Source organism: Erythrolamprus reginae, chromosome 3, assembly GCF_031021105.1.
Source record: "Erythrolamprus reginae isolate rEryReg1 chromosome 3, rEryReg1.hap1, whole genome shotgun sequence".
Lineage (NCBI taxonomy): Eukaryota > Metazoa > Chordata > Lepidosauria > Squamata > Dipsadidae > Erythrolamprus > Erythrolamprus reginae.
This window is the reverse complement of record NC_091952.1, coordinates 97,698,045-97,721,167: the sequence shown is the minus strand read 5'-3', so window position 1 is coordinate 97,721,167 and position 23,123 is coordinate 97,698,045. Positions and strand designations below refer to the sequence as shown.

Below are 23,123 nucleotides of genomic sequence, written 5' to 3'. Positions count from 1 at the left end.
GGACAGCATAAAGTCACATTAAAGAGCTGTGTTCACTTTAAATGCCAGAAAAGGAGAACAGCAATTTGGTTCCCCGAGACAGCACCTTAATATTACAGCTTGCTTTCCCAATTTGCAGATTGCTTCTTTTCAAAGAAAAAGAAAAAAAGCCTAAAATGTATTTGGAGGAATTTGTCTTCTCATTCCTATTAGTCATCCAATACATGACAATTATTTCAGCTACTAAACAAGAGGGTGGAAACTGATCATTTAATCTATACAAAAGAGATGCTTAATAATTTAGTGGTCAAGGGCCACATGCTGCCTACAATAACTTACACAGATAATAGAGCAAATGTCTGAACTTTTCAATAATTATACTGTTACTCAAAATAATATCAAACCTGTGCCAGACTATGCAGTGTTACAAATCTGATCCCAAATGACATTTTGGAACATGGAGAGGCTGAATGTAGCAGCCTTCACAGTGGTTATATGATTGAAATTTTCCATTCCCCCTAGGCTTATATAATTTATACATGGTATGCTTGTATGTATGATTGGTTCTTTAAATTGGGATTTTTTAGATTATTTTTAATATTAGATTTGTTTACATTGTCTTTTTTATTGTTGTTAGCCGCCCCGAGTCTTTGGAGAGGGGCGGCATACAAATCTAATAAATGAATGAATGAATGAATGAATGAATGAATGAATGAATGAATGAATGATCCCAGGAAGACATGGGATTGTTTTAAGGAATTATACACAGGTGCTACTTTCATCTCCTTGCATGTTCTGAAGTAGAGTTGAATTGGACAGGAAATGAACACTGGGACACCGAACTGGATAATAAAGGAGTCAATTTGTTAAATATATATAGAAAGAGGGGTCGCTAAATGGGGCGGAATTTCCTGAACACAACATGCTTGGGCAACCAATGGGCGTAACTTCAGGGTGAGGCATGCCCGGTCAGGGTGAGGCATGCCCTGCCTGCACCCAGCCATAAAAGCCATGCACAAGTGTGCAGGAGGGCTCACCCACCCCCCATGACCGGGAACCAGAAATGACATAGGTGAGCCCCACTAGCTGCCTAGGCAGCATGAGTTGTGTAACGGGTGAGCCCATCATCTTCCAAAAGAGGCCCAAGGGAGAACACGCAGTTGCTACTGCTACCCCATTCCACCCCGTTTCTGCCATACAGTGACCAAATATAAACCTGAATGTTGCAACAAAGGCCTACTTGCAAACAGATGCACCCCATAACCACAATTCGATCACACTCATCCAGGATGGAGTAGGTGAAAAAACAATCTGGAATAAGTGTTCTAAGATTGCCAAAAATTTCTACTCAGCCCCCACTTGGGCAGCCTTTCCAGAAACACCCTGGATTGAGTGGAGGGTGGGTGGGTGTCTGCAGGGGAGTGAGCTCGGCATCGAAAGGGAAGTGTAGGAAGTGAGTCGCCCCTGATATAGGGCCCTAGCCCCGCCCACACCTTCCCAGAGACCCAAGCGGCCCGTTGAGCATTCTGGGCACTTCCAGCTGATAGGAGGTGCCGAGCTGCTTCCCACCTTCAGCAACTGTCAGTCGGGCGTTAGTTCGCCTGGCCTCTCAATTCTCTGGCAATGACTTCCAAAACTGAACAGCCTTAGGTGAATATAGACCTACGGTTGCATTTAATATTTCTATTAGAGTAGCTACTGGGTTTCACCAAAAATAAGACCCTGTCTTATATTTTTTTGAATCCTGAAATAAGTGCTTGGCCTTATTGCCATACACTCAAAAGCCCAATTGGGCTTATTTGGAGGGAAACAGGGATGTTGGTAAACTAGACAACTTCCTTGTGGTAAGATGATAGGAAGCCTCAGAAATCTTCCTCCTCCCTTCCTCTTCCTTTCTTCTTATTGTTTCCTTTCTCCATTCCTATCCTTTCCTTCCTCCTTCACTGTTATTTCCTTTTTTCTATCCTTCCTCCCTTCCTTTTTCTCTGCCTCCCTTCATTCTTTCCTTCCCGTTCCTTCCTTCCCTCCCTTCTTCCTGCTTTCCTTCTTTCTTCCCCTTCCTTATCTTCTCTCTTCTTCCTGTTGCTAGCTGGAGGAATGACCAAAGGATTGCAAGTAAATAGCTGGGAACCTGGGACCTCAAAAATGAGCATCCCATGACCACAACAGCAGCCTAACAGAACTGAAACACCAAAACCTTCCCCAAATTTTATTCCCATGAAACCCAGTCATGAAACCCATATTTTGGATGCATTCCTTAAGTTAGTCTATTTGTGATAACTTGCTTCCCTTTGATGGACCATTTTGTCCAGTTAAAGGTTATGGCAATGAAAGTTTTAATACTACATAGATGTCTTCATTTGCTGTCATGATAATGGATTTTAAAGTTACTCCATAATGCAAATTATAAAGATGTGTGGATTATCTCTCAGTTTTTGAATTTTAGGGTTAGGGAATATTGTGTACAGCCAAGAAAATAATCAAATCAATCATGAAACAAACCAACCCAATTTTATTTACTCAAGACAGGAGGGTTCAAATTATTCTATTTGGGTGATATTATATGAAGACTAACTCCAGAGAGTTAAGTCTTCATATAACATGTTCCAAACAGAAGAAGAATCTAATGCTAGCAAAGGTGGAAGGAAAGGGAAGAGGGTGACCAACAGCAAGGAGGATGAACAATTTCATTGTATTGTATTTGTATTTGTATGTCATTGTAAGCCGCCCTGTGTTCTTCAAGATTGGGTGGCATAGAAGTCGAATTAAACCAACAAACAAACAAATAAATAAACAATGGCAGTGAGTGCAGTGTTGGAAGAATTGAATGATCAGGTTGGCATGGAGACGGTCTATATATATGGTTGCTAGGAGCAAAAAAAATGACTAGATGGCACTTTTCAATCAATCAATCAATGTGTAGTGGAGTTGCCTTTGTGTTGTGCTGAGCAAAGTAGATAAATTGGCAAGGAATGCTGTCCTGTTGTTCTTCCAGCAAAGAACCTCTACTGGATCTGAGTGCCTTCCTTTCTAGAAACAGCCTGTTTGGATCTAACCCAATGTGCACAAGAACACAGAAGTTACCTTGCTCTCACTGTCAGGCAAAGGAAATATGCAGCTGATTGAATGATAAGATCATGATATGAGAGATTATCGTAGCAGCTTTTTTGCACAAGCAAAAATAAAAATCCCCTGATCTCTCAGGCAAGACCCATCAAAAGCATCAGCAACAATGGCATTAATCCAGACACTTGGCATACTTTTTGTTTATGCCCATAAGATATGTTTTCCTTTTTCTTTAATAAATTTGTCTTATTTTCTAAAGCCAGCTATTTTCCATCAAGCTAAAGCATGTGAAGAGACAACAGCAAACTGATATTAAGACAATTGATATCACCTTTTAAAAAAATAAATAAATGCAGTACAGTACTGTCACTGCTGCTGGGTTGCTGTCCATTGTCCTGAAACCAAAGGCAGCTAACATTTTTCAAGTTTCACATTATTCTCTATTCACAATTAAGACCTTTTATTTTTTACAAATAGGGGCATCCAACTGGACTTTCCATCGTCCAATATCTATTTCCTCATCTAAGCCTCAGTCCCACTGATTTAGTACAGTCCTTCCCACCTGGGTAGCCAGAAACTCCAGGCACCATGATTACATTTTAATACATTTTTTTGCTTCCATTCACATGGTGTGAAAAATGTTCTGCTCTTGTAAAAAACATGTATTTTAATGGCATCTGTCAGAGCCTATCAACCATCAGAAAATGTGGCTAAGTAAATAATGCCATTTGTTATTTTGGGCAGGAGCAGCAACCGCTGGACATCACATCAATCCATTTTTAAAAGGCAAATTAATAATAGGATATATGGTGGCATAAACACATTAACATGGAAAAATCATTCAATTCCTCCCCCAACAAATACCCCTCTGGGTAATATAGTAATAGCCAGGCCCCTGAAAGGGAATGGTTAGCTGTAACACTAATGATTAGCAGCCAAAGAATTTGCAGGGGATCCGATATACTGTTTCAGTTGTGTTGCTCAAAAGGATTCTTCACAAAGCATTTAGCTCTAACCATACTGCTGATATACATATAATATAGGAGATATACCAGAAGCTTAAATTCATCCCTTGGGATCATTACATTTCATTTCCTCTCGTTTTTCTTTCCATTTCATGTCTGATTTAAACTGCAAATCCTTCAGGACAGGGAACTATGCTTTGCTCACTTTCTTGAAACACTGTGTATGAGGATTAACCCTTCAAGATAGTCCACCCAAGAAGCACCACCATATGTATTTGCTTTTATCCTTATTGTAAGGTTACAATAACTAGAAGAAACTAGAGAGGGTCACTTCACATATCCTCTCCTCACCTTTTGTGGATTGAGAAATCTTTTACATGTTATTCAATCTGTGCCTCTTCTTCCTCTCTCCCAAGATCATTCCCACACACCACTGCAGATGTTAATGTAAAACAAATTTTAAAAATTCTACAAAAACTTTTGATTTGGTTTGCTGTAAAGCCCAGCAGGCTGAAGAGATTAATGAATATAATTGAAAACAGCTATATCAGCCTGGCAAATCTACTCTCAGATATAGTCATAGAAACATAGAAACATAGAAGACTGACGGCAGAAAAAGACCTCATGGTCCATCTTGTCTGCCCTTATACTATTTCCTGTATTTTATCTTACCGTGGATATATGTTTATCCCAGGCATGTTTAAATTCAGTTACTGTGGATTTACCAACCACGTCTGCTGGAAGTTTGTTCCAAGGATCTACTACTCTTTCAGTAAAATAATATTTTCTCACGTTGCTTTTGATCTTTCCCCCAACTAACTTCAGATTGTGTCCCCTTGTTCTTGTGTTCACTTTCCTATTAAAAACACTTCCCTCCTGAACCTTATTAAACCCTTTAACATATTTAAATGTTTCGATCATGTCCCCCCTTTTCCTTCTGTCCTCCAGACTATAAAGATTGAGTTCATTAAGTCTTTCCTGATACGTTTTATGCTTAAGACCTTCCACCATTCTTATAGCCCATCTTTGGACCCGTTCAATTTTGTCAATATCTTTTTGTAGGTGAGGTCTCCAGAACTGAACACAGTATTCCAAATGTGGTCTCACCAGCGCTCTATATGAGGGGATCACAATCTCCCTCTTTCTGCTTGTTATACCTCTAGCTATGCAGCCAAGCATCCTACTTAAGAACTTCAGAAATCTGAATTCATTTTGAAAATAGCACATAAATACTAACTCTAATAAGCTACACACAAGTCAAGCATCTGAGCATAGAACACCTTTTATAGGGAAATGTCAGTACTGTGAAGACCACTGGACATAACTTCCACTTCTGCTGACCTCTAAAACTTGGCCATTGTTTGAGATGCTGCCACAGCTGTATATAATGCTATCAGTATGAAAACCTTTCTAAAACAGTTTCCCCCCCCCCAAAAAAATAATAATTATGTGAGATATGTTGGGCTTCCATTTCCATACTAGTTGAGAACTAATGAAACTAAAACCCAAGCTCTGCAGAATGTCTCATAATAAAGAAAGCCTACTCTAGAGAAATCATCTAGAAATAGAAGGCAAATCCTTATTACAGAAAAGTGGTGACAGGATGATATTCAGTTCTGAAAATGTCTAAGTGAGGCTAATTTGTTCATTTGAGTTGAATTTGCCCCTGAACCAAACATTGTGATTGTAAGCCAGGAGAAGCAGCTGTATCACTTCCTCAATTACGCCATTATAAACAGAATTTTATATACTTTTCTACATCAAGGGCATGCAACTTCCTGACTTGGGGACCACAACTCATTTCAAATGCAAGGGTCTTTTCAGTGACCTTTGTTTTAATACAAGGTTCAGGGTATACTGGGGGTTTTCATTCCCTATTCCATTAGTCTTTTAGCAGTGGGAATGGGAGCAAGAGGAATCTTGGAAGAAAACCATTCTCATTTCCACCATTAGCAATTTCCCCCAAACAAAATATTTAAAAATCTGGGTATATTTTAAGCTATTTTGTGGGGCTTTGTTGCTGGAATAGGAGCAGTTTGCATCCCATTCCTTCTGGTTCCCACACCTGTCCTTGTCTTTAACGAAGTGGGAAATTGTTAACTTTTCTTCATATATTTGTTCATGTGTATTGTCTATCATATAATAAAACTGATATTTAAAAAGTATGGATTGCATCTTGGAAAAAATCAACCATTTTGTTTCTGAATTTTAGGGTGTTGGAAGAGAGGTTGCCCATCATGAAAAATGCACATGATTAATTGTAACGTCTGTCATTTGATATGGTAAAGTATGTGGGGATAAATTTGCACAATCTCTCTTTCGTCCTGATGCTATAAGCATGCAACACATCCACTGTGATATATAAGATCTCCTTAATATACATCTTTTATTGCATTTTTGTTTGCGAACAGAATAGCCTATTCTCATTCTGTGGCAAGGAAAATGCCTGCTGTGCAGAAAGTCCCACCTTTAACCCTCATCTTTAAAAATATTTTTAATAAATGAACAAGAAAACCACATATACGCATCCTTTAGCTATTTAAGTTGCTTTGCAGGGATAAACCTGTCATTTGTGCAAGGTATGAATTAATATAGGATGCAAAAAAATGCAAAGCAGTTTTACTGCAAGTGGTGGATTAAGTTGAATACATTTGTTTCAGGATATGTGTTATCAACATTATGGTGAAAGATATTATAAGCAGGAGATTCTGATTTCTGACATATATGCAGCCATACTTTACTTGCATACCAAAAAGACAGCATACTAGACAGCATACTAAAAAGCAGAGACATTGCCCTTCCAACAAAAGTGCATATAGTCAAGGCTATGGTTTTCCCAGTTGCAATGTATGGCTATGAAAGTTAGACCATAAAGAGCACCAAAAAATTGAGGTCTTTGAACTATGGTGCTGGAGAAGACTACTGCGAGTCCATTGACTCAAATCAGACAGTCCTAGAAGAGATCAACCCTGACTGCTCTTTATAAGACCAGATCCTGAAGATGAAACTCAAATACTTTGGCCACCTTATGAGAAGGAAGGACTCACTGGAGAAGAGCCTAATGCTGGGAAAGATTGAGGGAAAAAGAAGAAAGGGACACAGAGAATGAGGTGGCTGGATGGAGTCACTGAAGCAGTAGGCATGAGATTAAATGGACTCTTGAGGATGGTAGAAGACAGGAAGACCTGGTGAAATGATATCCATGGGGTCACAATGGGTCAGACACAATTCGTGACTAACAACAACTTTACTTGCTAACAAATAAGTAATGAAACCTATTTGGACTAAGAAAACCTAGTGGTTTGGAGTGTGATATGGTATTTGGTTTTCAGTTATTCATAAGGAATCAGAGAATGATGTACAAAATGCTCTAGTTTCAAACAGTTTTGAATTTATAATGCCCCATTTTGCACCTTGGAACAATAATTTTGCATTCCAAACACTGTCTGGAAGTGTTTTGCGTCTCAAGCAGTTGCTTCAAGACTGAAATGCTTTGAAGATTATTCAAATAACCCATACTGCTTCAAACTCAAATAGAGCATTTACATTCAAAACTAAATTCAAAACATTTTCATACCCTCAACGGGCAATGAAAAATTCATCAGGTCCCAACAATATCAGAGGTAATATTAGGTCCTTAGAAAAGGGACAATAAAGCAATTTGTACTGCAAAATTCAAAAGGACCCACGTCACAAGGATAGATTCTATCACTATTGTTGTGGTTAGCTCTGGCCCTGCTCCTGCCCCAAGGACCGTGGATGTGGGGGAGACATCCACATGCTGCAGGCCTGTTTTGCCCCCGGTGGAATCTGCTGATGAAGGCTCCTCTGACCAAGAAGACATGAGTGACAGGGAGGAGGAGAGTGTGGCAGACAGCTCAGAAGGAGATCAATTATCTAGCTCCTCCTTGGATTCAGAACAAGAGTTAATGATACAGCCACGCATGCTGAGAGCGATGCATAGGCAACAACAACTGAGAGATTATTATCAAAGAAAATGAGGCCACCTGTGGTTGAGTGGGGCTGTGGTAATTAGTGAGGCTGCTATAAATAGCAGAATGTGGGTTTGGCCATTGTGGAGGATTATCTGATCGTTGTGTTTCCTGACTATTTTACTAACTTTGACTTTTTGTGTGCTGATTTTCCCCCGCTTTGAAACTAAACCAGAGCAAAGTGTGTTTCACTTTGTGAAAGAAGAAGGACTGTGAATTGCCTCACAGCTGCAAGCTAAGTATCACAGAACTGATAAGGGACTTGTACAAAGTACCAGTTTGTTTGGAGATGAGTGCTCTTGGCTATACCAAAAGAGGGCTTGGTTTAAGTGAATTTTCATTATAAAGAACATTATTTTGAATTTTCAAACGTGTGTGTGTCTGAAATTGGTACCTGTGAATTTTTGGGAGGATTCTACCAGAGAGCCCGACAGAACAACTATAGGGAAGAAGGATCCTATATCTGCTTTCCATATCTGCTGAAGAATATTAAATCAGAAGTAATATTGTATTGCTATACATGAGGTCAGGAAATAGCCAGATATTATGTAGGAGAAAGCTTGACAAGATGAACCAGGTAAAGGGAACATTTCAGCAATAGTTGTACCAATAGAATTGTATTTGTAAGAAAAGTTCCTCAGCTTTAACCATTTTCTCTTTCATATATACATTTCATTTTTCATGACAATTTAATGCTTATTTGTCCAACAATATTATTCCATTGAATTAAATACGGAATTGGCTCTAAAGCTTATGCTGACTGGTGCCCACACGAGAGCCATTACTTCCTTTAAAACTGGCTTATGTAATGCCATTAGGGAGGTTTTAACTAAAAGGAAACATGCAGTTATACTCAGCAAATCAAGCAGCCACTTTTTTTACTTCCAATCCCACTCTCCAGAGAGATCCAAATAACTGATAAAATGAGTCGGATATTAACTGCTGGATTAAAAACCTATAGATTCCCAGAGAAAAGTATTACCTGCAGCCACATGTAAAGACATTTTATGGAAGACCCCTGCAGATAGACGTGAAGGCTGCACATGTTACAGGGACAGCCATTTTGGAATCATTTAAGGAGAAACAGGCATGGATTTAGAGAATTATTGTCTGGAAGTGAGATTCCTTTAAGGGAGGGGGAGGTGAATTTGCAGAGCGGTCCGATTTCCATTTCTCCCTCTTTTATTCATGTCTATCTTTTCTTTGAACTCAAGGCCGATAGTGTTTTGTCATTAAGTAGTCAATAAATAAGTAAATAACTAAGTATGTATGTAGTAACAATGAATCTAACCAAGGAGTTGTAGTAAAGTTGGGGGAAATGACTGAAATTGGGGCCATTTCACTCATTTCAGGATTGTTACGAAAAGCAAGGAAATAAGTTGGATGTTAAGAATTTGGGTACCCGGGGAGGCAGAACACTGGAAAAACAGGAGAAATAAATATTGGAATTACAGGTGGGAATAAGGTAGTTTTTTTATCAGACCATAGAAAATCCTACAAAGATATATGAATTGGGGCCTTGTTTTTTTAATTTGTCAAGCTTAACACATATAAACATGATTATAAATACAGAAAATGGATATGAATAAATGGGGACAGCAGGACAGGGAGGGTAGGCATGTTGGTGCACTTATGCATGCCCTTACAGACCTCTTAGGAATGAGGTGAGGTCAACAGTAGAAAGTCTAAGGCTAAAGTTATGGGGTGTTGGGGGTGAAACCACAGAGTCAGGTAGTGCATTCCAGGCATTATTATTATTATTATTATTATTATTATTATTTATTAGATTTGTATGCCGCCCCTCTCTGAAGACTCGGAGCGGCTCACAACAACAAAACAGTCATACATCTCAGACAAACCATACATAAAACGGAAACGGCCCAGGGGAATCAATTTCCCCATGCCTGACGGCAGAGGTGGGTTTTAAGGAGTCTGCAAAAGGCAAGGAGGGTGGGGGCAATCCTAATCTCCGGGGGAAGTTGATTCCATAGGGTCAGGGCTGCCACAGAGAAGGCTCTTCCCCTGGGTCCCACCAGACGACATTGTTTCGTCGATGGGACCCGGAGAAGGCCAACTCTGTGGGACCTAAACGGTCGCTGGGATTCGTGCGGCAGTTGTATTTTCTGCAGTCATGTTTGGAGTGGTTTACCTTAAGTTTGTACTATATCTATTGTGTGCTTGTGTACTATTGCAGTTGAAGCTGAAGTAGTCATTGACAGGTAGGATGTTGTGACAGATAATTTTATGTACTTTGCTTAGGTCAGACCGAAGGCAGCGTACTTCTAAGTTGTCTAAACCCAGAATTTGCAGCCTGGCAGTATTCTGTCGCAAGCAGAGGAATGGAGAACTCTTCTTGTGAAATATCTATGGACTCTCTCAGTTGTCTTTATGTCTGATATGCAGTGCGGGTTCCAGACAGATGAGCTGTCTTCGAGAATTGGTCTAGCAAATGTTTTGTATGCTGCAGTTAGAGGTACAATATTACCAGAGAAAAAGCTGTGCAAGTTTAGGTTTACAACTCTTGGCAATATTGTTACAGTGAGCTTTGGCACTTAGATCATTAGAGTGTGGGTCGTCTATGAGGTCATGTTGCCCAGCTTGTATATTGTGTTCTCATTTTTTTGCCAAGAAAGAGCATTTGTTGGTTGAGATTTAGAGTTGCCAATTGTTTGATCATTCTGACACATAGTCAAGATCTTTTTGTGGGGCAGCAGTATTGTCTGTGATGTTGAATAGTTTTACATCATTGGCAAAGAGAATGCAGTTGCTTATAATAAGCATTTATTATAAGGTCATATATGTAAAGTATAAAGAGTGTAGGTCCTAAAATGCTGCCTTGGGGGACACCGCTGTAAACAGGTACAGGGTTTGATCATGTGCTCCCTATCTTAACTACTTGTTGTCTGCTTGACAGGAATACAGTTATCCACTTATGTAGGATTCGGGAAGTGATAAGAATTTAGTTTTAGAAGTAGGTTGTTGTGTGCCACTGAATGAAAAGCTTTACAGAAATCTATGTAAATTGTGTCTATTGCTTTGTCCTGGTCGAATTGTATGTTTTTGCCATGTAGGAGTTGCAGATTACAGGACAATTTTTTTGTGAAACCAAATTGTTATTAGAGATTAGGTTGTTTGACTCTTAAGTGGAGGGTAATGGATTGGTTTATTATTGATTCCATGACTTTGCAGGTGACACAACGCAATGAGATTGGTCTGTAGTTTTCAACTAGGCTGAGGTCTCCTTTTTTGAAGATAGGAAAGACCATAGGTTGGGTAAGGAGCTGGTCATGAAAGATAGATTATGCTTAGAGGTTCTGCTATGGCAGTGGATTTTTTTTAAAGAAGTAGGCACATAATCCATCAGGTCAAATTACAGTCTTTATCGTTAGGTCTTTTGGGGGCATTGGGTGGATCTCGAGTCTTTATTGTTTACAAAATTATAGAAGGTGTAGGTGGAATATTTTCCTCTTGTTTGCTGTGGTAATTGGTGCATTCAGTCTTTATCTTGTGGCAAAAGGTTTTGTAGTGGCTTTTAAAATTAACCATGTAGCCAGGTTTTTTTCCCCACCAATGAGCTTTTTTGGGGGGGGATTGAAGATTTCTTATTGTTATGGGGGGGAAATTTCTGGTTTTAGGGGTTATAAGCGATACATATCGTTCAATTATTCTTTTGACTTCAAGCAAAAAAAATGTTATAATGATCTTCAGTAGTATTACAGCCAGGACAAAGAATTTGCCAATCAAGAGATGAGAGGTCAGTGTCTATGAGATCGTAGTTGGCTTTTAAAATGTTTTTTAAAGTTATAATTGGGGATCCCATCATTATGATAATCTTTGTAAGGACGTATACTGGTCACTGTTGGAAAAGTGTTCTTTTATTTGTAGAATATAAATTGAGTTATTTTAACTTATATTCAAAAGGAGAGGTGATCCATAGAACTGACAAGGAGAAATAAAACTTAACACATTTGAAAAAGAAACTTTCAAATGTGGAGTTGTGGGTCCACTCAAACCTAGAGATACTGATTGATGCAAGCAAGACTTTGACCAGAGTGAGACCAAACATGGACAAAATATATAGGAGAAATAAAAATAATACTGTAATGAGAATCTATTAGAGGAAGAGACAGAAACATATGTAAAACCCCAACTTTGGGCAGGGCAGAATGAGACAAGGAGGAATGAGAAGGAGGAAATGGATTGTATTTGGAACTAGCAGAGACACCTCACCCCCCACCCTTTTCCTCATGACAGCAAGACTATTCATGAACAAGAGATGAAGAAGTAAGCCATGTAGTTTTATGCAAGAAATGCCAAATTGGATGCTGTGCCCATGTGATGCAAAAGCTGAGAAGCCGTTTAGAAATTTGACCAAGGAAGAGGAAAATAATGGCTTGATGATTTATTGCAAATGCTATAGCTTAGCAGAGGAACATAATGAGCACATTATGGAATGAGGGAGCAAAGGTAAGAGTGGCTTACTTAGATCGCCTAAAAGGGAGGGAGGTCCACTGTTAGAACTCCCCCTTTGGGTTGGCAGCAGGCTTGATGAGTAAATAATCCAAAAGCTACAAGAATTTCTGCTTAGAAAATCTCTGGGGGATTCAGCTCACAAACCCAAGACCAGCTCCATTGTCAAACACTACATAAATTGTACATCCTGTTTATTTACCACCAGGATCCCTAAATCAAGGGGGAAAGCACACACACCCCTGCTAGATTTGCACAGGAATGAAGAGTTGAGATGTAGAACAGTTCAGCACCTTTACTGAGAATCAGCTCCTACTAGAAACAGACTGGCAGCAAGCTGCAGGGAAGCCACTTTTAAGGGCTTCCCTGAAACTGGCCGGCCAGTGAGGGCAGTTTATTTCTGCGCCACTATATTGGCCAATCAGTGGTGGCTCTGCAAATTTAGTACATAACAGTATGTAACACACCTCATTCTCTTTTTTCACTTGTGTTTTTTTTTTAATCTTCCTTCTGGAGATCTCCTCTACTCTTCTAGGGTAATCTACCCTTTGCTTGCAGTGCATCCAACAGGCTCGTAACTGCAAAACAGCATTTCCATTAAGACATTTTTCATGTACAATCTTCTTCCCACTCCTTGCCAAATTGTTGGCCCTGGTCTACACAGTGCCAACAGAATGAAATAGGGTGGGAGTGATGGCATGCCTTTATGCTGCTACTGGTAGTTGCAAGACCCTCTGCAGTTAATAAGTGGATACACAGGTAGTAAAAAGGTTGTAAGAGAGAACTCCCAAATAATACTAGCCTACCTCCTATGCTTAGTTTCCCATTTCTGGATGCTGCCACCTCATGTTTAACCATATTAATCAAGCTAATCAGTCAAATTAGGAATACCTTCTTTGTTATTGTCACCATCCCTTCAACAACTCTAAAAGCTGCATCTTTTTTTTAAAAAAAATAAAGTTTTATTGATTTTTAAAAGAAATTTACATAAAACAAACATATAACAGCTGCATCTTGACATCATCATCATCATCATCATCATCATCATCATGACACACTATAAATCTGCAGAAAATTATTACTCTCCCTGTCTCTCTCTCTCTCTTTTCTCTAATCCCCTGCATACATTCAACCACCAGCTCTACATGGTGACTTCAAAGGATCTCTGCAATCAGCATCTGCTCAGTCACATGCTCTTCCCTTGCTAATGCCTGCCAAGGGGGGGAGGAAAGCTTATTAGGCAGATGCTTTTGATATCAAGCAATACAGCCAAATAATGGAAAAGAGAGAAGGGGCCATCATTTCCTAGGCTATGCTTTCCTTTCACCTGTGTACCGAGCTGGGCTGATTCTACCCTACATATATAAATCATCTGACCAGCAATCTGTATTTTTTGTGTACTTGGGAATCTACTTTACAAGAGCATTTCCGTTTCTAGATTCATATCTGGAGAAAGTTGGGCAAGTGGGAGACTTCCAGAGGGAAGGATTTAGGGGTACTGATTTCTGACAGTCTCAAAATGGGTGAGCAGTGTGGTCGGGCGGTAGGAAAAGCAAGTAGGATGCTTGGCTGCATAGCTAGAGGTATAACAAGCAAGAAGAGGGAGATTGTGATCCCGCTATATAGAGCGCTGGTGAGACCACATTTGGAATACTGTGTTCAGTTCTGGAGACCTCACCTACAAAAAGACATTGACAAAATTGAACGGGTCCAAAGACGGGCTACAAGAATGGTGGAAGGTCTTAAGCATAAAACGTATCAGGAAAGACTTCATGAACTCAATCTGTATAGTCTGGAGGACAGAAGGAAAGGGGGGGACATGATTGAAATATTTAAATATGTTAAAGGGTTAAATAAGGTTCAGGAGGGAATTGTTTTTAATAGGAAAGTGAACACAAGAACAAGAGGACACAATCTGAAGTTAGTTGGGGGAAAGATCAAAACATGAGAACATGAGAAAATATTATTTTACTGAAAGAGTAGTAGATCCTTGGAACAAACTTCCAGCAGACATGGTTGGTAAATCCACAGTAACTGAATTTAAAGATGCCTGGGATAAACATATACCCACCCTAAGATTAAATACAAAAAATAGTATAAGGGCAGACTAGATGGATCATGAGGTCTTTTTCTGCCGTCAGTCTTCCATGTTTCTGTTTCTACGATACAGTGAATCATCACCCAAAAACCTAGACCAGTGATGGTGAACCTATGACACACATGCCACAGGTGCCATGCAGAGCCATATCGGAGGGTATGCGAGGCATTGCCTTATGTCAGCTCCAGCTGATTTTTCCACCTTGGGGAAGGCCGTTTCGCCCTCCAGAGGCCTCCCTGAAGCCCCAAAATGCAAAAAAAAAACCCAGCACAATGGGAAAACTGGAAGTCAGGTTTCCCAAACTTCTGGTTTGCCCGTTGGGCCATTTTTTCCAATGTTCCAAGCTTCGGTGAGGCCTGTGTGCATGTGTGGTGACAGGCTTGTGAACATGTACAGAGGGCTGCATGGCAGGTGTGCATGTGTGAGGGGAGGGAATGGTGTGGGCATGTGCATGCACCCTGACGCATGTCCACACACCCTTTTGGCACATGAGCCAAAAAATGTTTGCCATCACTGGCCTAAGTTTTGCTTTGGGTAGTTTCCTGAACATCTTCACTGTCAGTTTTTTAAAAGCAAGTCTTTCTCTTTAGTGACTGTGAGTGATCACAGAGAGGAAAAGGGTTTAAGAAAACTCTGGCCACAGGTGCATATTGATGCTGAAGAATAACATTTCTATGTAGTCATTGGACCTCCCCAAGATTAGCATTTGCAAGAATATCTGATCAATGCAAACATATGCACAATTTTTATAAGAGTTCTGTTCATGTAAGTATGGAATTCTGGGTTTTTCTAAGGTCCAACTGAGCTTTCAGCACAGAGGGGGGAAAGTATCAATAGCTTTACCAGGATGCCTCCATGTCTCAATGTTGGTTTTGAGCTATAAAACCTTGTATATGGGGCTGGTGCGTTTAGAATTCAGGAGGGCTGCTTCGTTAGATGTGCTGTGCTACTTTAATGATTCCTGTTGTTTTAAATTGATTGTTTTATGATATTTATGATGTTTTTATGTGAGCTGCTCAAGGTTTGGATACTTGGGCAGGATATAAATTATGCAAATAAATAATCTGGATTATGACAGATTGATAGCAGTGCCCCACTAAACACAAAGCAAAACCTAAGCACGCACGTTATTTTTTTTCTGCAGTTCTGTAAAATAATCAAATAGCTCTAGACAACCTTTGTAAACAATTAATTCTGAAAAAAAATAGTTATTTACTAGCGGCAGGCTAGAAATATTTACAGTATTTACTTTACAGATGGAATAATTAGTGAACTAGTACTTATTTTCTGTTAATTTACATTCAAATAAATACTAAATAGTGTACCAAGACCCAAAATGTTAATAATTGGAACTGTCCATCAAAATAACCAAGTGGATTAGGTGGCCTTTCCCCCACTGATTCCAGAGTGGACATACCTTACCTACTTTTTTTTTCATGCCAGTCTTAGATGCAACCTGGCTGCCTGCCAAACTATCAAGGCCACCGAGTTCCTTGGCACAGATCTCAGAGGCCATGCCCTTCTTCCAGCCAACTCATCTCATGCCTAGACTTTCCCTGGGGGGGGCAAAGCAGCTGCACAAAGTAAATCAGGGCTTGGTTAACAAATTTTTAAATTCCAAAGAATTCATTTTCACTGCAAAAGGGGTTGGTAAATGCTGGAGGATGTCTTGGATTAAGCTTTCTTCCGGCGGGATGTTTGCTCCAAGTATTTTACTCTCCCTTACAGTTATCGTTCCCCTTCTAATGCAGGGCTTGTGACTTATGAACAAATGTTATTCCTGGTCTCTCCCCTGCCTTCCTCCTCTCCTCCCTTCCCCAGCTCCAGGCTTATTTAGGAATTAGCACCAGAAGACCAAGCAGATGGTCCAAGCATCCTAAGGGACTCTATCTTAAAGGAATAGGATTGTGGGACCTCCTATCAGTACAGAAAAAAAGCAAGAAAATTCAATTGAAAGGCACATGGAACTAACAACCTGAATGACCAACACCAAGGAAACGTTGACTAGAGGATCCAAATCAAATACATTTCCCCACCTTCCCAATATAAGACAGGAACAGGTATTCTTGGTTAAAATCCTAAGTTATATTGCATTAAGAATACCCTTCCAAGATAGCATTACATATAGAAATCATCATAGCATCAGGATAAAAGATTATGAATTTCCTTAAAAGAAAAAACATCTCATAGCAATAGTATTTTCAAGAGATCTTGTAAATCTGATCTCGGTCATCACTCAGTATAATTTGCAAGAGGCAATTCCATTTTTGGACTGCACTGACATTTAAATGAGCATCTTTTTAGCTGGGCCTTTTAACAACTCCATTATACCATCCCTCAATTACCCCCTTGCCACCTTCCCAAAACATTTCGGGCCATTGCCCTCCCCCCCTGGCCAGACAGTAGTCCTGCAAGCCTTCCAAGGCATCTTGGACAGCTCTTCTGTACCTACTTGAAGAAGTCTTCCTTGCAATAGACACTTCCAGATCTGGAAAAACAACGTTCTGCCAGCTGCATCTGGCAATCTGCACACTTGAGGCAGGAGCCGTGCCAGTGTCGATCAAGGACTTTCAGAATGAACTTATCCAAGATGTGCTGGTTGCAGCCAGCACATTGGGGGATCTCTGGCAAAGGAAGAACAAGAACAATATCAGCAACAACCAACAAACATTTCTGCAAAGCATGAAAAGACTGCGGCGAGCAGGCACATCTGATTGGTGGAGGGGATGGGACGGGATGGAGGGTTTAATTGTGCACAACTAAATATGAAGGAGGTACTTGAAGCACATGGGAATGAGATTGCAAGTTTACATAGAAACATAGAAGTCTGACGGCAGAAAAAGACCTCATGGTCCATCTAGTCTGCCCTTATACTATTTTCTGTATTTTATCTTAGGATGGATATATGTTTATCCCAGGCATGTTTAAATTCAGTTACTGTGGATTTATCTACCACGTCTGCTGGAAGTTTGTTCCAAGGATCTACTACTCTTTCAGTAAAATAATATTTTCTCACGTTGCTTTTGATCTTTCCCCCAACTAACCTCAGATTGTGTCCCCTTGTTCTTGTGTTCACTTTCCTATTAAAAACACTTCCCTCCTGGACCTTATTTAACCCTTTAACATATTTAAATGTTTCGATCATGTCTCCCCTTTTCCTTCTGTCCTCCAGACTATACAGATTGAGTTCATTAAGTCTTTCCTGATACGTTTTATGCTTAAGACCTTCCACCATTCTTGTAGCCCATCTTTGGACCTGTTCAATTTTGTCAATATCTTTTTGTAGGTGAGGTCTCCAGAACTGAACACAGTATTCCAAATGTGGTCTCACCAGCACTCTATATTTAGTTTAACCCTGTTTTATTATTTCCAACTTAAAATTCTCTTTCTCGCATTTTTCCCTAATGAGGGGAACTTGCAGGAACCTGAACATGAATGGAATGGAATGGAATGTCAATTTTTAACTGGTAGGGGTGGGGGGCTGCAAAGGTTTCCTCCAGCTTTTATCAACTCCACTTGCTGCCATTAAATTCTAAGCAGCAACAATTCCATGCCACCGTCTCCAGCACCCTCATTTCCATGTAGAATAGAATAGAATAGAATACAATACAATTTTATTGGCCAAGTGTGATTGGACACACAAGGAATTTGTCTTGGTGCATGTGCTCTCAGCGTACATAAAATAAAATATACATTTGTCAAGAATCATGTGGTACAACACTTAATGATTGTCATAGGGGTCAAATGAACAATGAAGAAGCAATATTAATAAAAATCTTAGGATATAAGCAACATGTAGATTCTAGTTAGTATAATGTTATGACTGGAGAAGATTCAAAGGTTTCTATACTTTACAAACAAATCTGACCTGTTTAAAATCAACATCTTGCTTGTTTTGTATCATTTAAAAAGCTTGGAAACTTTTATAATCCAGATTCATCCTGAAATTCATTTGCCGGTACTCCTCCACTTACAAACTGTCCATTTCATGGGCATTCAAAGCTACAACGGCACTGAAAAATGTGGTCTATGACCATTTTCCACAGTTATGACCTATGCAGCATCCCCATGATCACGTAATCAAAATTAAGATGATTGGCCTCTAGTTCATATTTAAGACCGTTGCTGTGTCCCAAGGTCATCTGATCACCTTTTGCCCCTTCTGATAAGCAAACTCAATTGGGATACTAAATTATAAACTGCAGGGATTCACTTAACTCTGGCAAGAAAAGTGGTAAAGTGGGACAAAACACACTTAACAAATGTCTCACTTAACAACATAAATGTTGGGCTTAATTTTATCATAGGTTGAGGACTACCTGCATTTAGCCTTACCCAAACTAAGACCGAATACAAGTTCTATCATCTGTTCATCCATAAACCATTGGTAATTTTTAAACATTTTAGGCTCTGCAGTTAGAAAAGCCCAAATTCTGCAGTCAAGTTTTCAAATTTGGGAGCATGTAATACAGGGTGTGCTCCTAAAGTAATGCAATTATTTGTTTTTAAAGTAATTTATTGAACAGATTTGCACAAACACTTAAAATTCTTCAAAGTACTGTCCTTGGGCCTCTACACATTTTTTCCAACGACTCTGCCATGACTGGTACGCGCCCTGGAAGGCGTCTTTGGGGACCTCTCACAAGGTCTTCGTCATGGTTGATTGGATCTCTTCTATGGACAAAAAATGGGTTCCTTTCAGAGCTGGGAACAAAACGAAGTCTGCTGGGGCAACGTCAGGACTATGGGGGGGGCAGCATTGGCACCTGGAGTTTGGCCAGGAACTCGTGGACTCATAGCGCATTGTGGCCAGGTGCGTTTTTCGTCCACAGAAGAAATCCAATCAGCCGTGACAAAGACCTTGCGAGATGGCCCCGATGATGCCTTCCAGGGCGTGTACCAGTCATGGCAGAGTCGCTGGAAAAAATGTGTAGAGGCCCAAAGATAGTACTTTGAAGAATTTTGGGTGTTTGTGCAAATCTCTTCAATAAATTACTTTTTTAAAAAAAATTGCATTACTTTCAGAATGCACCTATATTAATTGATAAGGGTTTTTTGTTCCTTCTTTCTATCATGTTGATCATTCTGCTTTGAAGAATTAGTTGTAGTGACTATACTAACTGTTGTGGTGTGCTGGCCCAGCTTCTGCCCCAGGGAATGTGGAGGTGGATGCAGGGGAATCTTCAACATGTCATAGGCCTGTGTTATTGCCGACAGAGTCAGTTCAGAGTTTAGTTTCCTCGGACGAAGAAGAAGGTGGGAGTGACTTGGAAGAGGAGGGCTTGGCACACAGCCCAGGCAGTAAATCCACATTATCTTCCATTGATTCGGATGAAGACGTCTTGGACCCACGCAAGCACAGAATTATGCGTAGAAGAGACCAAGTAAGGACATATTACAAGAGACAAGAGAGGCCACCTGTGTTTGGCTGGGGCTCCAGTAATTAGGGCTGCTGCTATAAATAGCAGCGTGTGGGTTTGGCCATTGTGGAAGAGTATCTGATCGCAGTTCTTCAGGAATCCTGTGTTGCTGTTTTCTGGACTTTGTTTGTTGATTTTTCACGCCTTTGAAACCAAAGCAGAGCAACGTGTGTGTGTGTGTGTGTGTGTGTGTCTCCCTTCGTTGGAAGAAGAAGGGGTGTGAAGTTTCTTCACAGCTGCTTAAGGGACTGCTTAAGGGAAATGACTGCTTAAGGGACTGCTTAAGGGAAATTGTACAGACTACCCGGTTGTTTTGGGACCAGTGCTCTTTGCAATACAAAAAGAGTGCTTAGTTTATTTTGAATTTTGTGATAAAGAACATTGTTTTGAATTTTAAAAAGTGTGTGTGTCTGAAATTTGTACCCTTGAATTTTCGGGAGACTCCTACCAGAGAGCCCGGCAGAACAACTAACCATCCTCCTTTTAAAATCCTTTCCAAATGCAACACATTCTCCCTCCCTCCCTCCCTCCATTCCTTTTGGCAAAATTCTTTGAGTCAAACTGTGGAATCCAGACATTTAATAAATGAAAGTTCTACTGCAATCATTTTTATACCCCAGGAAACTTCACCTGCTAATTTCTATCTGGCTGATTTCTGTCACTAAAAACTAGCAAGAAATGGTTTGGAAAAAATAGCCCACCAAGTTTGGATCCCATCCTGAGAAATCCTGCAATTAGTGAGGTGACCTATATTTTCCCAAGAAAAAGCTAAAAATGGACATAATATTACAACAGAAATGCAGTACATTTCACCATATAGCAAATAAGGATGGTGACTTTCATGACTTCATGTTTTATTATGCTTCATGTTTAAACCAGACTTCTACTCAACAGCTCTTCAAATAAAGGAATGTCCTATGTAAAACAGTACACATGATCATCACTTTATCAAACATTTTAACAAGGTACAGTGAAATAAATGATCTTAATATTTAAACAGATCCAGCATTCAGGATAGCTGGAGATTAGAAAAATTGGATGGATGAAAATAATAAGAGAAAAAAGTGAGGCACAAGCAACCAATATATATAAATTGCTAGTGCAGCCAGACGGGGACACGATTGAAGGATTGACTAAATGGTGGCAAAATGAGATACAAGTAGAGGTACAAGAGATGGAAAATATAGTAGAAAATATAAGGAAAATTTAAAATACAAGAATCAGGGAAATGAGAAGGAAAATATTACATAAGTGGTATTTTACTCCCGTTCAACTCGCACACTTTCAGCAGAATGTCAAGGGTAACTGTTGGCATGGGTATCAAGATAAAGGAGTGTTTATGCATATGTTTTGGGAATGCCCGATAGTGCAGGAATTTTGGCAAAAAGTGAAAGAGGATATCAATAGAATGCTAAATATACAATGGACTAAGGAAATGGCAGTACTAGTTAAAAGTAATGCGATGGGAGAATTTAGAGAAATAAAACAAGCAGCAATAGAAAGCACTCAGGCAGTAATAGTTTTGGGTTGGAAGGATGCGACAAAATGGACAATGCAAAATTGGTATAGGTAGATGGTGGACCATATTCAATTTGAAATTATGGATGAAAGGATAAATTCAGATTATGAAACTGAATTGGGAAACTGAAGGGATGGTGGGACAAGGTAAGGCGATATATGATGAGCAGAATCCGAGACCAAGCTACAAGAAATAAATTGGAATCACTCTATAATATGTAAATAGATATATTGCTCTTGGGTCAAGTGGACTATATAAGAAACACCCCCGATTTGGTGGTGGGGAATGTGTGTGTCTGGGTGGTGGGCACATTTCACTATGCACTGTTTTATGTTGTGTGTATATTAAACTTGTTAAAAATTAATAAAAAGAAAATTTAAAAAAGAAAAGAAAAATTGGATGGATGGTTTTCCCTCCATAAGATGTTCCAGTCTTCTTAACCTTTATTTGGGCTTTGGTACATATACATTCGATACTGTGAAGGATTTATTTCCACACGTGATTGAAATCAGTGCCAAAAATCTACATAGTTAATACATGACTAACCAATCAAAAATATTTGTTCTTTGAAAACTAGAGACAAGATAAAACCCAGCACTGTTTAAGTTCAGTCTTACAATATCTAACATATATGTCAGAGAAACTCTGCAGTTTCCTAGAATTGGTATAATCTTTGTATTCTTCTGACATCTGCATAAATTAAATATAGCTCTTCAATGGTTATAAATAAAAATAGACAGGACTGCCAATTTTTTGTTTATGTGAGGCCAAGACTGGAGAATCAAGGATGTGGAGTGCTGGATGAGATGCGGTTGGGGTCAAAGGGCCGCTAAGCCTGGCAGAAGGTACCATTTTGCTGAATTTTGACCATTATCCTGCTTGCATGACCAAGTTCAGGTTTATTAATCAGACCAGTGAAATATAGCCTGATTGTGCACTCTGTCTCTACACGAGTCATTTATCTGCAAGAGAAATAGGTAGGGTATACAGCTGCAAAAAGCTGTGAGTTCATGTCTCTTTCTATCTGCCTATAGTTCCCAATAATGGAAGATGTTGTAAAGTCTGCCAGGGGAGATTTCCCAGTAAAAGCAATGCACATAAATTCTAATATATGTGTCTGAAGAAAAGATTGATTTCTGAAGAAGCAAACCACAGAGCAGATATGGTGTAATATTTCAAGAGATGTTTATGCATCACAGGCTTCCTTCTATTCCTTCCCCCTCTTTTCCCTCTTTCTTTTTCAGGGAAAGGAGGCAGTTTTGGAATGGCAGGAAATATGAAGAATTTGTTGCCTTTTTATGCCCCTACAAATCTTCTGGATGGCCATCTTTGAAGCTTTTGTATTGAAATCCCGATGAAACAGAACCACTGATTGGCTTATTTACTGATGAATATTCTATTGCTGGAAAAAAATCTAATTCTCAAGAGGACTGAAAGTGGAATCGTGAAAGCATCATCACCCCTCACCTTCCTTTGGCTGGCTGAAATAAAAAGCAGGATCCCAGGGACAGACCAGACTAGACCAGGATTTAATATCAGGTTTCAGAAATGATGGTAGGAGGGCATTTCTTCTGAGGTTAGCAAGCTGTCTTAAAAGAGTGTGTTCTTTCTCAG

At 39.6% G+C, this 23,123-nt stretch overlaps 1 protein-coding gene across 2 annotated transcripts in view; it reads right to left on the bottom strand.

The window, feature by feature from the left end:
• Positions 1-23,123, bottom strand: part of LHX4 (LIM homeobox 4) — a 99,309-nt gene that overhangs the window by 18,823 nt on the left and 57,363 nt on the right. For both annotated transcript variants that reach the window (XM_070748998.1, XM_070748999.1), the window contains exon 2: positions 17,023-17,194. In XM_070748998.1, coding sequence (XP_070605099.1) covers positions 17,023-17,087 — 65 coding nt within the window. In that variant the 5' untranslated portion in view covers positions 17,088-17,194. The remainder of the gene's footprint in view (positions 1-17,022; positions 17,195-23,123) is intronic.